Source organism: Euprymna scolopes, chromosome 10, assembly GCF_053919585.1.
Source record: "Euprymna scolopes isolate OS-2025 chromosome 10, ASM5391958v1, whole genome shotgun sequence".
NCBI lineage: Eukaryota > Metazoa > Mollusca > Cephalopoda > Sepiida > Sepiolidae > Euprymna > Euprymna scolopes.
The window spans coordinates 45529016-45546448 of NC_136491.1; the positions used below are offsets into that span (position 1 = coordinate 45529016).

Below are 17433 nucleotides of genomic sequence, written 5' to 3' on the forward strand. Positions count from 1 at the left end.
CCCCAAAAAACTCTTCTTGCCACACATCCTCGTTGATTCGATCATGCCTGTCAACAACACCCTGGTGGCTTCATCCATGAAATTATCGATCCAGCACCATCTCTAGACTTAAAGAAATGTTGCCGTAATCAACTCAAAACTTGACTAAAGATAGTGAAACAGGATGCTGAACTGATTTTGGGTCTTTACCTCTGTGTGGTTCATTGCTAGATCCACAAATGACTTGCATTCATAATGGAAGTAGCCTTGAATCGCCGTACCTTGTCAGTCAGTGTTCGGGATATGGTGAACTTGGAAAGAGCTAGTCCATGACCGTCACGGGTGCTGACAGATTGTGATAGTTTTCAAGTGCTCAATTGAGAGTGGCTGAGAGGGAGAGTGGTAGGTTATGACAGACAGTTCAGCTTACAGCAGATTGGCATAGCCGCAAGAAAGGAAAGCCCAACTGAGATTTACATTGGGTCAAACAGATGATGAGCTGACGACTTTGATCAAATGACAAATTATCTTGTTACGTCTTAGGTGATATGGAGGAACTTTACTAGGATGTAAACGTGAGCGTATGGATGTTTTTTTCCATGACGGTGTCTCAGGCACTCACAGTACAACAAACTTATATGCAATGTATCCAAGTTTGTACTATATATATATATATATATATATATACACACACACACACACACACTAGCAGGCTGCCCAGTGTTGCTTGGTCATAAAGTATGCATATTATATTTTAATTTGTGTATAAAAACAGACATGTGCATGCAAGGATTATGTTTTTTTCTAAACAGTTCACTTCGTGAAAAAAATAAAATAAAAATACTCGAGCTGATATCCAAACTAAAACCTAGAGACAGCGAGTCAAGTACAATCACCATTAGGCCAGCTTGCAACGATCTTTAAAAAGCGTTTTCAGACCTACTTATTCTTAACATAAGGAAGCTGTCATGTGAACGATTCACACATATGCAATTATGAAATAGTTGACGAATAGATAAAAATCTAATGAATCCCAAGTACTAATTTTTCAATTTTTACTATTTAGCAGCACTTTTTTCTGGATGAAAATTGATTAAAAAGTTTTCCAGATATCTCAATATGCTATATACCACATTTCAAGTCTGTAGATCAAAAATTTGTTGAATATATAGGTTGAGAGCTGTCCTCACACTCACATTCTCACTTTTAACAATATATACACACACACACACACAGATCTGTTGAAAACAAAACAAAACAAATACTTACTGCTTGATTTGGATTGACAAACTGTGTCCGACAATATCGTGTAAGCATGTTGATGATGACAACCTGCCCCCATTCCTCAACATCAACTAACAGGTTACACAGCTTGCGGTAATTCTTATGAATTAGATCAATACGTTCGGGACAGACTTCTTCAAAAGCTTGAATAGCACTGCCTGCCACGAGCTGGGAGAAAGACACAAACAAAAGAACAGTAATAAACCAACGTTTCAATAAATTATCTTTTATTGTAAAACTTAACTGTTCGGATATTGTGTGTGAGCAGGTCATGCAGAGGGAAGAAGGAATCCAATCATATTAAAGAGGTATATCCTTTTCTCATATTTCTCAGTACTAGAACTTATATCTTTGATGAAAAGGTCTGGTTTGCCTGGAGCAGAGCAGATCATCTTTACATGCCACTATTATTGTTATTTAGAGTTCAACAAATTTATTTCACAATAAAATTGATTGAAAATGTTTGACCAATTTTATTGCAAAACAATTTTTAAAATACATATACTGCTTCATTGAATTATTTTCAATTACTAATTTTAACACATCGACAAAAAATTAAATGTAAATAAATTAAACTTTTTGGAAACTAGTAAAAATTCCAAAAATTACACAAAATAATAGAGTAGAAGATCTGCTAGAATTAGTTAAAAAAAAAAAAAAAAAAATTATCAACTGGTATTTATGAAATAGTGTTTTTACTTAAAATGCATTTTTTTATATCAAATTATAATGCACAAGCACCTAAATATTTAAAATGGACTTGATACTTTACTACAATTTCATGATAAATCTGATCATCAGAAGTGCATCTCTATCCCACAGGTTCGTATACATTTGAAGGCGAGCTCCTAAAACAAGTACCTTATCCAGCCAGTGTACATGAAAATAAGATTTTATATATATATATATATATATATATATATAAAAATAAATGGAACTTTGTGTCAGAATTCGTCCCTATGGATTCAAAAAAGGTTGGGCCAATTTTTATGAAATTTCACACAAAGAAACTTTGTATGCCTGGCAGTGTTCTTAGGTTTTGTATTGGAATGTCTTCGTATCATCAATCGAAAGAATCAAATTAAAGAAGGCGATTTGGACCAAAGTTAACATCTTACACAGCCTAACATCACAAGTGCATTTGGGAAGTTTCATTACCACACAAGCCAAAAGGCTCGACATATAAAAATCAACAGTAGTTTCTTTGATATGGCAGGGACACATTCGAAATGAATGTTTCTGTTTAGAGCACAATTTGAGTATGATACTTGACTTTTTACATTTTAAACTTTAATTCAAGCCATTATATATAAATTTTATAAAATCAATAGCAGTTTCTCTACAGTGCAATGTAGACTACACTATATAGTGAAATAAGTCATATCGAGAGACATATGAACTTCCTGGTACACTGCGATGGGTTCCCAACAGGCAATACATCGATTTTATTGAATAATTGGCAATTTCACCGATTTCAATACAATAAAAATATGGGAATGTGAAACATTCATTGATTATCATTCAATCCTGGCAACGTCAGGTCACCATGCTAGTATATATATATATACATACTTTTTTTTTTATTATTTTTTTTTTTTTTATAAAAGTTGGACTTTTCCTCCCAAGATTAAATCACCAAATTCATGTTCTCAACAGCTTTCTAATAAACTAATTATTTGTATGGGATTGATGTAACGTTAACTAAATCACATATTGCTTTACAAAAGATTGCATAAATTAAGTATTCATTTTTTAAGTTTTTTTTTTTTTCATTTCAATGTTTTTTTTTTCATTTTTATATAAAAAGAATCAAGAGGTGCCAGTCCTTTTCTGTCAATTTACTTCTGGGGGTTGAGATTCTTTGTTTTCCAGGTAACAAATTCGTTACCTATATATATATATATATATATGAAAGAGAGAGACAAACAGACAAATTGAAATGATGAAAAATAAAATATACATTTATTAGTTCATCAAATGTTGAAACAAAGAATATTTTTCCTAATTTCATTGAGTTTAAAAAATTAGGCTTTTCTCTTCAGAGGAAATGACTCACAAAATATAACATACAGATTTGCATAATTTTGAAAACGTTGAAAATTCTAAAAAATTTCTACCATTTGTTAAAAGAAAACGTTTTTTTATCAGGAATATGTCAAAAGTTTCAAAATTTGGTAAAAAAACAAATGTTCAAAGTGATTCAAAAATAGTAGTTAGAAGTTGAGCAATGAAATACATGAATTCAAATAGTCCAGCGGCAAAATATATGAGCAATGATTTAGTTGCTTGCATCAAAAGTCAGAAATCTATAAACAGTGACACAAATTCCAGTAAGATCTGAATCCAGAAGTCCAAGAAAGTCAAATTATAAATAGAAACATCTTGCCACAAATAGTACTTCCCATGCAGATAAAATCAAATTTAGAGAAGTACTTTGCCTGTTGATTTTTAAAGTTTCATCATTTTATTTGTCTTATATTAATGCTCTATCTATAATCTCAAGCATTCCTTCATCGTGATAGGATTTAATGTAAAATATTTATTTTACGCCTTTCTAGGAGGTTAAACGCAAGGTCAAGCGTCGGATAGATGAAAGTGTTTCTGTAGAACAAACTGGATTTGAACTTGGCACACCCAGATTTTCAGTTTGTATCATTAACCACAATTAAATTATACATACACACACTCCTGTCCAAAAATTTAAGACCATTTGTAAATCTTTAAGAAGAAAACCTTTTTTTTTAAGGATAGATTTTAAACTCATCCCACTGGAAGTTATCAATACTACAATTAAATGCTTGGAATGTAGTTTTTTTTCCATAACCTTTTAGGCTGTAGTATTGGTAACCTTAAGTGGGAGGAGTTTAAAATATATCATTAAAAAAATAAGCTTGTTGAACTCCTGACAATCAGTCAATTAGATTAGTTTGGCCACGTTGAGAGGAGCAACTCTTGAATGAGAAAATGCAAAGACCATGAGGTGGTTCATCAAGGTTGAGGAGTTCATCAAGGTTGTAGTATTGTCAACCTTAAGTGGGAGGAGTTTAAAATATATTGTAAAAAAAAAAAAAAAGAAAGAAAGGGGGGGGTCCTTTTTGAAGATTTTCAAGTGGTCTTAAATTTTTGATCAGGAGTATATATATCTTTGAAAACTGAAAGCGTATTAAGCCAATGAATAGTAAAAAATATTAAATAACTGATAAAATGTACTTACAGTAGTTTTATCTGCTAATAGTTTTTCTATTACTTCAATGAGTTGATCTTTTTGTTCAGGATCCAAGCTATAATAAAAAAAAAAAAATTAAATATGGTATACATTCAATAAATAAGATGAATTTTTTAAATAAAACAATTTATATGAAAAAAGTTTTCATTGTTTAAACCATGATCCTCGCCATCAATAATAAGCCTTTTCATTTTATCAGCATAGAAAAATTTGAACATTTTTTTTTTTTTTTTAACTGTTTGCTCAACTCTTGTTTTTCTGTAGGTACAGTTAACTGTTAAAACTGCCAGTCGTACACAGACAGGTTTAATACTACATACAACCATACCATATCATCCTCTGTATTTACATGCCCCCAATTTACTTGCCTTTTCATGGGGACAAAGTTAGGCAGTATTTAATGAAGGGAATATCTAGCACCATCTCCTCTCTCACACACACAAATGGCAGAGGGGCACTCTGGATAGAATATCTATCTTATCAGGTTGTACTTGTATGGATATGTTTGGAAGATCTTTGTGGTTGTATCCCATATCATCACGCAGTTAATAAAAGTTTGTGTATTGTGTTAGTAAATCCATTTTTAGGTAATCATAATATATTAATAAGTTCTTGCTTGTTCCTTCAACTTTCACAAGCAAAACTAGTACAGCTAGCACATTCTCTAATGGGTTTTGAAAGGAGTAGAAACTTGTCATTCTTTCATTGGATGCATTTTCCAGAAAATCTTTGTGATTCTTAACATTGTATCATTTATCACCTCTTCAGGAGGTTGCATACAAAGACAAATGTTGGTTTGAAGAAAGGGTTTCTGTGAAATGAATTGGATTTGAACTTGGAACATCCAGAGTTTCAGTTCATGTTGTTACCACTTACTGTCACCGATTAACATTATGCTTGGGTTAAATATTATCACAAAGATAAAAATGAAATGTAATAAGTCCCCACACGTACCTCTCTATCATACAGTATATCGATACACTAAGGCTGACTGGGATAGCTTCCGTACATTTATATCAGATCTACCTCTGCGTTCCATGTTTAAAAAGGATGTGTCCTCTATAGTATCAGACCTGACGGAATGGCTAATTGTAGGTATAGACCGTTTCATACCCTCAAAAAAGTTGCAGCAAAAACCTAACAGCCAGCCATGATTCTCTCCAGAATGTGCTTCTGCCATTGCGCACAGAAATCACTTTTTCCACTGCTTCCAACGTAATAGATGTATGGAAACTAAAGCCGCTTTCAGGACTGCCAGCAACCATTGTAAGAAAGTAATAAAGAATGCAAGAGAGTTGTATGCTCAGTCCACTAAGTCCAAAGTAGCTGAGCAGCGACTTGGTTCCCACCAGTTTTGGCAAATAGCAAACAGAATCCTGAACAGAAGTGTGTGCTCTATCCCAACTATCATAATGGACCTGAGGTAATCTCGTCAGCATCAGACAAAGCCAAACTCTTTGCCAAGAACTTTGCAGCTAATTCTACCCTTTGCGACCAAGGCCACCAACCCCCAATATTTCCTCCTGTATCAGAAAACATACTATGTGATATACGTATATCTGTACGTGATGTTGCCAAGCTAACCAAAAACCTTGATTCCAGTAAAGCAACAGGCCCTGACAGTATTCCAGTTATAGTACCCAAAAAACTTCAACCAGAACTAGTGCCCATACTTACAAAACTGTTTAAACGTTGTCTTAAGGAGAATAGCTTCCCATCACCCTGGAAAATTTCATCAGTATGCCCTGTATTTAAGAATTCAGGTGATCGCTCATTCCCCTCTCAGTACAGGCCAACAAGTCTCCTGTGTGTCATGAGCAAGTTGCTGGAATCTGTTAAATACAGAAGTAATCAACCATCTCAACAAAAATAACCTTCTTAGTGACACTCAATATGGTTTCCGTTCTGCTAGATCTACAGCAGATGTGCTTACAATTATATCTCATAGGATTAGCAAATCTCTCGACGGAGGCAACCTTTCTAGGGCAATTGCTCTTGACATATCAAAGGCTTTTGATAAGGTATGGCATAAAGGTTTACTTCACAAGATCTCTAGCTATGGTATAGCTGGAAATGTCTTCTCAATTATTAAATCATTTCTTTCTGATAGGTTCATAAGAGTAGTAGTTGAGGGGCAAAAATCAGAAGCTCACAGTATTAATGCTGGAGTCCCTCAGGGGTCCATCCTGGGCCCAACTCTATTCCTGATCTACATTAATGATCTTCCAAATCACATCCTTACATCATTTGTAGACATTTATGCTGATGACACTACCATTTATGGTAGCACATCTAAGACAGTAAACGACCAAGTTCTCTCCAATTCTCACTCCTCTGGCATTGAGCATGTGGTACAATGGTGAAAGAAGTGGTTGGTTACTTTTAATGCATCTAAAACAAAGTTTCTCTCTTTACATCATCAACACTGATCCACATCTGGCATCAATTGAAATGAACGGCTCTCGTCTTCAGGAGGCCTCAAGTTTTGACAAGCTTCTGGGTTTGATCGTTACTCCTGATCTTAAATGGAACACGTACATCAAATCTGTTGCCAAGGCCGCTGGAAAAATGGTGGGATCTTTCTATCGATCCAGTAGATATCTCACTGCTGATACAATTCTCTATCTGTATAAGAGCCAGGTACGTCCAAGGATGGAGTACTGTTGCCACATCTGGGCAGGAGCTGCTAGAAAGGACTTTTCCTGCCTTGATAGAGTTCAAAATAGACTTTGTAGCCTCGTAGGAGATGTCCTTTTCTCTTCCCTGCAACCTCTATCTCACAGAAGAGATGTTGCGAGTTTGTCTCTGATGTATCGTTATTTTCATGGAAAGTGTTCGACTGAGCTTCAGTCTATGGTCCCCCCTCACCAAACTTTCACAAGAAACACTCATCTAGCTGAAAACACTATCAATAATTCCCCCACTCTTTATCTGTACCTAAACCCAAACGTAGATTCCATGAACAAAGCTTCTTTCTTAGAACTGCACACCTGTGGAAATGTCTTCCGTTTTCCTGCTGACTACAATATGGTTGTCTTCAAGTCTAATGTAAACAAGTTCTTGATGAGCCATTCCATATAAGTTAACAAATTTACGGAATCTCCATTACTAACGGTTACTATATTGTCCAATTTCTACTGTACAATCTTTAACCCTTATCCTTGAATGGGCCTCTTGGCCTTGATAATGTGGTGATGCCTGTGTAAAAAAAAAAAAAAAAAAAAAAAATCTATTGTATCAACTTATTTTCCTTGATCAAGAATCTGACATTTTTTGAAAGCCCGCAAGCTTGGCAGTCTTGAGGATTAATGCAATTCAAATTCCACTGTCTAACATACCTAGCAGTAATTTGCATTCAAATTTTCTTAGGTTGTCCAACTTTCTTTCAGCATTCCATCTCATGGTCTTTGCATTTTCTCATTCAAGAGTTGCTCCTCTCAACGTGGCCAAACTAACGTAGTTGACCGATTGTCAGAAGTGAATCAAGCTTTGATATATTCAACCTTGCCAACAAGGTACAAGATATATGAATACCAATTATATTAAAGCATTGTACTGTAAAGTTATGAAGCCCATATTTCCTTCAACTTTAGGCAAAATAATTGTCTATGTGCAGGGAATTGTTTAAAATATGTATTGTGCCACAGTGTGATAAGCAGCCTAATCACACAGCAATCGACAGATTTACTTATGTAAACATGCAGCATGTTTTGCTAGTGCATGTGAATAGTGGACGGTGCAGTTGTTAGATGCTTGGCCAAAGGAAAAGGAGGGTGTAGAGAGCTGAAAATATCTCTGGCCAGAGTCAGATCACTCAAGAGATATTTTTTTTATTTGAGAAACTAAGTGCTTCATTTCATAAAGTCATGCTGAGATTGATCTTTGTGAGGAAAAATTCCAGATTAAAACCTCTTTGAATAGAGAGCCTTAGACAGTCGTCAGTGGATATCAGGAGCAGTCAGCCCCAGTGCAAGCAAACAGTGACAATAAACAAAGGGTTAGAACCAGCCAAGGATGAAGAGATCCCAGGAGAATAGAACAAGAGATAAGAACAGCCACCACCTCTATCCTGGCAGAAGAGTGGGAGTTGAATGTTTGAGGAGCAGTTTATTTTCTGAAGAGATTCCAGGCAGTTGCCTTTCAGTGATTCTGGAAAAGAGGATCTCTTGTATTTAGTTGGACTTGTGTTTTTCAGTTGGCCAGGATAGAAAGGAAAGCATCTCATTTCTGCAAGTCAGCCATTCATTCTTTGCAAAGACACTTATCCAAAATAATGAACATTATTATTGTTTATAAATTGGATTTGTGTCGTTTTGCTTGGGATGTGGAGTCTTTGTTGCAATACTGACTGGATCAATGGACAACTTTAGTCGAGCACAACAGATAAAACGATTATGGCAGTGCAGTGAGTAAACACACAGGCAGATGGTCACACTTCTATGATTAAAGTACATGCAAACATAAAAATATAATTATACAAAATAAAAAAAGCAACCCACATTAGCGACATCAAAATGAATGATGAAAAAAAAAAATTTTATCTGAGATTTGAGACATCCAGTACATGCGCAATTCTTACTGTACCTGTAGTGGCATTCACTCTGCTCAGATTAAGTCGACTTCCTCTCTGGTAGGCACATTTCAAACTATTTTCTCCAAGATTTTTTTAGGAAAGGGACCCAAATCCTACCATGACTTTCAGTGAAACGTTTATAGAGCAGAATTTGTCTTCAGAAGGAAACAATGTTACACAGCCTATGAGCCACTCAATAGGCCAGTAAGAGCCACTGTTCAGCTCAAGCCTACTAGTCGATTGTAGAAAGCATAGGCTACTCCATATGTGTTAGTAACTATAGTGATAACACAGAAAGACTAAAAGACATACATAGAGTTCATGATTCAAATTGCTTCGCTTAACATTCACAGGCGATATTAATTGGAACTACATAGAAGACATTGCCAAAGCTGCTGTAAAGAAAGTGGGTTCCCTCTACCGTGCTAGAAAACATACTCACACCTGATCATATCCTATATCTCTACCCATGCATGGAGTATTTTTGCTACATCTGGGCAGATACATCTACCACTAGTCTCTCCCTATTAGACAGGGATGACTTTTGTCAACCCTGTACAATAGGTACCGCATTGTCAACCTAGTTCCAACCCCTGTCCCATTACCACAATGACATATGCTTGTTTTACCAAGTACTTTAATAGAATGTGCCTCAACAAAATCATAGCACTTGTGCCCTCTCGACTAACCTAAGTAGCAAAATTTCACCCCTTCACTGTAAACGTTTCCAGATGCTAAAACACTTTCTAGTGTAATAGTTTCTTCCTTCTAACTGCTAGACTTTGAAATTGTCTCCCTGTTTCCCTGACTGTACTAACATACAGAAATTTAAATGTAATGTGAACAAACATCTTACTGCTCAACTCCCTACTTAAAATGCCTCTGTAGGAATGGTTCCTAATAGTAGCTCCTTACATCCCAGTGACAATATACCTGGTTTAGGGTGTAAAAAAAAAAAAAAAAAAAAAAGTCTAGTTGTTTATGTATTGTTAAAGAGTAGAAAAAAAAAAAAAAGTCTAGCTGTAACCATCTGCTCCTTTTATTTTCCACTGTTTTGTTTCTGGTGACTATGGTGATGACACAGCAAGGAGACTATAAAGCATCCAAGACAGATAAGTAAAGTTGTTCATTGATTCTTAAATAATGTGAGCAAAAGAGAGAAGGATAAAAATGGTTAATAAGTTGATGCATTCTAGATCTGATTGCCAAAGTATCGATCAGGGAACAGTGGATGAAGCCTATGCTAAAGAGGATAACCGAATAATGTACAGTTTTGTACTTGGAACTCATTCTATATTTTCTTTCTTTGCCTCACTAGCAAAACTTGCATTATTCATCTTTTCTGTAGAAATATAACTATCACCTTACAGCAAACATTCTATTAAAAGGTAAAAGTAGAGTCCCAGGTGGGGAAGTCACTTATAAGGGGGAACCCTCTGCACGCTCACACCGTTTCATATAGAGCTATCAAATATGGCAAGATAACCCACCATGGAGTGAGGGGAGATTTTGACAGGTTACACTGCTCACCCTTACCAACGTGGGCGGGGGTAGGGGCTCCAAGGGTCCATTTATAACTGAGAACTAATGTCCCCTCATGTCCATTTGAGACAGGGTGGTGTATATCTAACAATGCCTCTTCCCCTCCCTCCAAAAGATGATCCGAGCAATACCAGGGTCTGTCTGTTTGTACAACCATAGAGCGATTTAATAAAGCTCGTGTGTATGTTTGTCTGACTGTACATCTATAAGGTGAAAGGAATAGAAAATACAAAAAGTATGCAGAAAGTAAATATTAATTTAAAAGAATTTAAAAGTTATTTACATTGTTATATAAATTAGAGTCAACCTAGTTCCAACCCCTGTCCCATTACCACAATAACAGTTTTTGAAGGCTCTTTTTAAACGTGGTCAATGATGGGTACTTCTGATTATATATATATATATATATATATATACACACACACCATAATGCACAAATGTCTATCGTCTTACCTGTAGAGTTTTGGAATGGCATGGGCTGCAGTCTTGCGCACGTAAGGTGACATGTCCATGACTGCCTCTTTGATGGCCAACATCATGATGGGAACAATGACAGGGACACGGATACTGGACAACACACGTAGGGCACTGGCTCGAATTAGTTGGTTAGGGTCCTGTAGAAATTATAAAGTGGAAGTCATTTTATATTGTAGCCTCAACAGACTGCTTGGATGTAGCTATCACCTGAGCAACACAATGTTTAAGTCTTAATGAAGAAAACAAAAATTAATTTTTTTTTGCAAACAAATAAAACGAAATTTGCATAAGGAATTTCCTAATTTTTACTACAACAACGGCAAGGAGTGTCGTTTATTTTTCGGCAATTTTTTAAATTTTCATAGAAGGCATATTGTATTGATTTTATCCATGCACTTCTAACTGGAATTTTTAATGCAACAATATATAATGTTTTTTAATATATATATATATATATATATATATATATATATATATATATATATATATATAATTATTTACTATAATAATTAAATTCCTACAGACACTAGTGTTTCATCCTTTTGGGAATCTTCAGTGCAGGGTGTCACGATTAACACCAGTCGACAGATTTGAACCCGGCAACATAAGCCATCTCTGGCTCGATTAGCAGAGACCATATCCAATCGGCTACCATTAACCATAAGAAATATCATTGAATTTAAATATTTTATTTTTAAATGTTTTTAACGTCATTCACAGTGATCTAATCATTATATGATGATCTATGCATGATCATATATATATACACACACACACACACACACACACACACACACACACACACACACACATACACATTGGGTGGATGGGGCTTCCTGTCATGGTAAAGGCAATTTATCTTTAAAAAAAAAAAAAAAAAGAAAAAAAAAAAAAACTATCTCTTTCTCTAATGATGGTCCCAATAGTGTTATCAGTTCAGAGGTAACAAACTTTGACTAAAAATTTGAGTCTGATATGGACCAATAATCTCATTCACTGTACTATTTTACATACCCTATTGAAAAAGTGGATTGCATGCTATGGAAACTCATTTTCACTGTAAAGAAAATCATGTACAGGTGCCTTGCAGAGTTTCCATTTTTTTCTGTGTATTCTGTCACTCGACCACATAACTTGAAAAATCTCTGAAGAGGCTCACATTCAAAACCAAGTAGATAGCTTATATTATAAAAATATTAATCCTGAAAGATGTTTTTTCAGTCAAAGTTGGATCTATTTAAATATAAGAATACCAAGGTGATTTTTGAGGTTAGAGACTCCATAATTCTGATAACATGAAAAACAAAAGCAAGAGGAAAGCAGGTAAGAACTTACCTTCAGGGCCCTTTGGAATGTACTTATTGAAAGCAAAGCAAGATCCTGTTGCTCTTCTGCATACCGCGTCAGATAGACATACACAAGCTTTTTTACCTAGAAAAGAAGAAAGAAAACCTTAAATAATGCAAGAATAAAGCAATTATTTTCTGATATAAAAAAATAATGGCCTTCTCCGATAAAAATAATATACACAAATTCAGATATAGAAGAATTAGCCATTGTCATGTGAAAGGTTGTCAAAGTTCAAGAATGTATTGAATAATGGAGACTATCAGTTTGTCTTTTGTTCCTCTGCCACTGACTGCCAGGATTCTTTTGAATCCATAAGGATCTGTTAATCATGACTTGTGATCGAAGTGGGTTGCATTGATTTATGGCATATCAACCCTTTTTAGGTTATTTAATGCCAATTCAATCATTTTAGTAAAAGTTTTTGTGCTTCAAGTTTTTATATCTTAAAATATTTATTCATGGTGTTTGGTTTGGTTGTTTTGTAGGGGAAACTTGTTTTTGACTATGCAAAACATGGTTGAGTTTTGCAAAAGGTAAGGAAAAAAAAAACATAAGTGGTGCATTTTAGGTAAAGAAGCTCATTCTGCTCAATCTGATAGTACCAGTTTTGAATTTGGAAAACTAATAAACATGTGAACTATACAAAAATGTATTGTTTCTTGAAAACTTCATCTTAGATTAACAAGGGTGCGGCAAAAGATAAAGAGGCAATTGGCAACCCTTCACGTATTCTACAGGGTGCCCAAAAAAGTTACTGAAGGGTTTTGAGCTTAAATAGATTATTTTTAATGATACCTTTCTGTAATTTTAACACAATCTAAGACATTGGGAAATTTTTTTAAAAAATGCGAAATTCAAACAATCTTTATTTATGAAAATAATGTCTTAGATGTTGCCCATTTTCAGCTTGTGCTCTTTCCAAAACATTATTCATGACAGATTGCAAAATCTCTGGATTGCGATTTAATTCTTATTTCATTCCTGATGTTTTTCTTCAATTCTTGCAGGGTTTGGGGAGTTTAATGTTTTGAGGTCCGCCAGCTAATAAAGGAGTTAAATCACATCCAGAGATTCTGCAATCCGTCATGAATGTTTTGGAAAGAGCACAAATATGCAAGGCTGAAAATGGGCAACATTTAAAAGACATTATTTTTCATAAATAAAGATTATTTGAATTTTGCATTGTTTTTTTGTTTTTTTTTTTTAAATTTTCCAATGTCTTAGATTGTGTTAAAATTACAGAAAGATATCCTTAAAAATAAAGAATCTATTTGAGCTCAAAACCCTTCAGTGACTTTTTGGACACCTATACATGTTTACAGGAAAAAAAACTTCATGCGTAAAAAAAAATGACCTCTATATGAATTTCTTTTTTTCCTTTAGCTCCCTTTTATTTTACTTTATATGCCAATGTTTTATCCAAGTTAATACCTGTCTTTCTCTTGGCTTTTGTACATTTGAAGCTATAAATTTTACTAAAATGACATATCAACTGAATAAAATGTATTTCAGAGAAAAGGTTTTTACAATTATTGTTAATATAAATATATTGTATACTCACAAAAAATAAATAATCCATCTTTCTGGACAGCTTCTAATGTAATTCCGAGTTTGATGTAATTTTAGAAACAGACTATTCTGAATTTTAACATACATAGGGTCTTCTTTGGCTATTTTGTGATTTTTAGATAGAAAAGTCTCATTTCTAACCTTTGCATTTCTATACAATTATTTAAAAAATGTTTCAGATGATGAATAATTTTCTTTATTTGTATTACTTGTATTGTTCTCATATATTATTATTAGAATCCTTTGAGATGAGTAATTTGTGTATTTATTTATTTATAAACTTTTCTTTATTTGTATTACTTGTATTGTTCTCATATTATTATTATTATTAGAATCCTTTGAGATGAGTAATTTGTGTATTTATTTATTTATAAATTTATTCTCATTTTCATAGTTGTTTCACCATGTTTTCGACCAACTCAACCTCTGGCCTTCTTCAGGTGATTATTCATGACGTGATAGGAATGCTGAATCATGTAACTATATCCCCAATAATTACTGCCTTCCATAGTTGCCGTTGTCTCACTACGTTTTGGCCAACTAAACCTCTGGTCGGCATTGGGTAGGATAACAGTCTCCAAATAAATAAATAAATATGATTCTCATCTTGAATCTTCTTTTCACGTTTCAGCAAATGTAACTTCAGACCTTCCTCAGGTACGTCTTGTCAAACTTGAGAATCTGTATGAAATTTCAAACTTCATTTAATCAGTATAGGCGATATTAAAAATACAATTCAGGAGGACTAGTTATCTGCTCTTCCCATGACCGAGTATGGGTAGAGACACTAGAGCCGGAAGAGGGTAAAGTAATTTTCGCATTCTCTCACTTTTTCTTTGAGATATTGAAATAGATGGGGACACTTGTTGATAACTGATTTCCAAACAACCATGCTTCACCGTTTTGGTTTTCCAGAGGACAATAGTTAACAACAATAATTAACAATGTTAACAACAATAACAAATGTTACCATTTCTTTCAAGGCATTTCTTTTCAGATTGATAGTAAGCATGCTTAAAATCTAAAGTGGCAGACTGAAAAAAACATGAATAAAATTACAGTATTTGAATTTGGCTACCCACGCTGTGAAATATCTCTTCTTCCTTCTATTTACAAACCCAGTAAAGGAAATAGTCATATGAGAGAAAAGGGTGCAAACACTGAACCCACAACTAATGTTAGCATTCATAAAAATTAAAAAAAGAAAAGTATGAAATGCAATCAAACTTAGATAAGAAAAAAAGCACAAAAAAGCCATTTACAAAAACAATCATCAAAATACCCTTTTCTTCCACACATTCAATTTCACTTAAACCATATACAATAAAACCTACTGAACAACTCACTGAATCTTCCATCATTTTTCAATTTTACTGCATTATTAAACAATGAATATTTTTTATCACATTAAACCAACTTTAACTAAAAATATAATTCAAGAAAACATTAAGATAGACAATGGTTAAAAAAAATTCTCAGCCTATGCATCCATTTTCTCCAAAATATATTTTTTTTCAATGCCAACCATAATTCCATTTTTCTCCTTTCACTTTTTTCTCATCAACTGGGTATAAAAATATTTGCAATAGATTTCACTTTTCTCTCTCCTCTCCTACACTGATAAGCCCGAACTGGAACGTTGTTGCATACAGCATTGAACTGCTTTAGACTGTGTTTTTTTTTTTTTTTTTTTTTTTTTTTTTTTAAATCAGGGTTCATTCTCAAAGTTGTTTTTATGAATAAGTATGGCCATAAGGGAGTGGAAATTTGAAATCAAAGTTTTCTTTCTTTTAGAAGAACCACCTTCCCAAACTGATTTGGTCAATACACATGGCTAGTGAGAGTTGAAGGAGAATATGCATTACATGAAGAGATATGATATGAGAATGATACAATGGGTGTGTAATAAAAGTTAAAGAGAAGCCTAGTTCTGATGATCTTAGGAAAATTAAATCTGGACAATATAGAGAGATACAGGAGACTTTGGTAGTATGGCCACATTGAAAGAGTGGATGAGAGTTCTTTGATTAGTAGATGCAGAACAGTTAAGGTAGCAAGTTTAATTCACAGGGGAAGAGCACAGAAAACATAAGTAGTGATAAAAATGAATTTGAATGAAATAGGGATAAATAAAGACTTGGGCTAGTTAGTTAGATAGGTTAGTTTGGAAATCAATTTCTCAAGCTGTCCAACACATACCACCATGTAAAATGGATGTTAAACTGTATAAGATGACGAAATAGCCTGTTTTGAAAAATAAATTTATGAGTGAAAATAAAGAATTTAGAGTAGAGATAACTTACCTCTAAATTTTTAGAAACAACATTTTTGACAACTGCTGGAAACAGGTCAGATGCATCTTTTCCCTTGGCAACCATCTAAATAAAAATTAAAAAAAAAAGGCAACATCATAAAAATTCAAATAAAAAGATTATTTTCATTAGTAATCCAAATTAAGAAAAGGTTGGGGGGGGGGCTTGTTGGTTAAATATGTGACCTTTTTTGTTGTTGCTTCTTTTACCTTTATTCACCCCAAACAAAGCCACAGAGGCATAATGATTCAGACTTATAGGGGCATCCTATGTTGGGAGTTGTGCAACAAAATGTTTGTTCACATTACATTTACATTTCTGCATATTGGTATAATCAGGAGAGCAGAGCAGGAATTCAGGCAGTTCAAAGAAAGAAACTTTTTAAAGTAAAAAGTTTTTCAGCATCTGGGAACCTCTACAGTGAAGGGGTGGGGTTTTGCTGCTAATCATGTTAGTCAAAAGTAGAAGTGCAGAGCACATAAAACAAGCACAGGGATGCAGCATCACGATGATGGGACAAGGGTCGGAACTGGACAGTATTGGACCTATCAGGCTATAGACTCTTTTTCTGCAACCAGTTCAAAAGAAAGAGACCAATGGTTAGTGCACTAGATTTGTATTAATGGATTCTACATTGCAAAAACCTTGAAATAAAAAAAAGAAACAGTGTGCAATTATAGTGCATACATTGTACAAATAACAGTCAAGAAACTTGATGCTACTTCCAGGCAATATTTTCGGACTTTAGCAGCCCTCTGGGGTGGTCATTCCATATTAAAATCAGACCAGCAGAGTTTGGGATATACTGGTGCACAGTGGGCTAAACAACCGATTTTGGGGAAATTCGCTTTCGATTCATTAAATACAAATATAAATTGACTAGGAACAGTTATTATTATAGTAAAATTTGACAAGGAATCCATTTTTGAGGTCTATTTCAAGCATAGAACAACAGAAATAAAAAAAAATAGCTATTTTAATGACCCCACGCCTAAGATTGACATGCCGATAATTTTCATTTTTTTTTCTGAAGAATGTACACATAATTACATAATTTTATGATAGCAGCACCACTTGATGACCAGCCAGCACACCCCATTGTGCAGCCATTTTGCAATCCG

General features: G+C 34.2%; 1 protein-coding gene across 3 annotated transcripts in view; it reads right to left on the reverse strand.

Annotated features, from left to right (window-relative positions):
- Window positions 1-17433, reverse strand: part of LOC145285963 (AP-3 complex subunit beta-2-like) — a 119693-nt gene that overhangs the window by 84827 nt on the left and 17433 nt on the right. For all 3 annotated transcript variants that reach the window (XM_080134491.1, XM_080134490.1, XM_080134489.1), the window contains exons 3-7: window positions 16304-16378; window positions 12417-12512; window positions 11058-11218; window positions 4478-4544; window positions 1249-1431 (exon numbers count right to left, since the gene is read on the reverse strand). In XM_080134491.1, the coding sequence (XP_079990617.1) occupies window positions 1249-1431; window positions 4478-4544; window positions 11058-11218; window positions 12417-12512; window positions 16304-16378 (582 nt within the window). The remainder of the gene's footprint in view (window positions 1-1248; window positions 1432-4477; window positions 4545-11057; window positions 11219-12416; window positions 12513-16303; window positions 16379-17433) is intronic.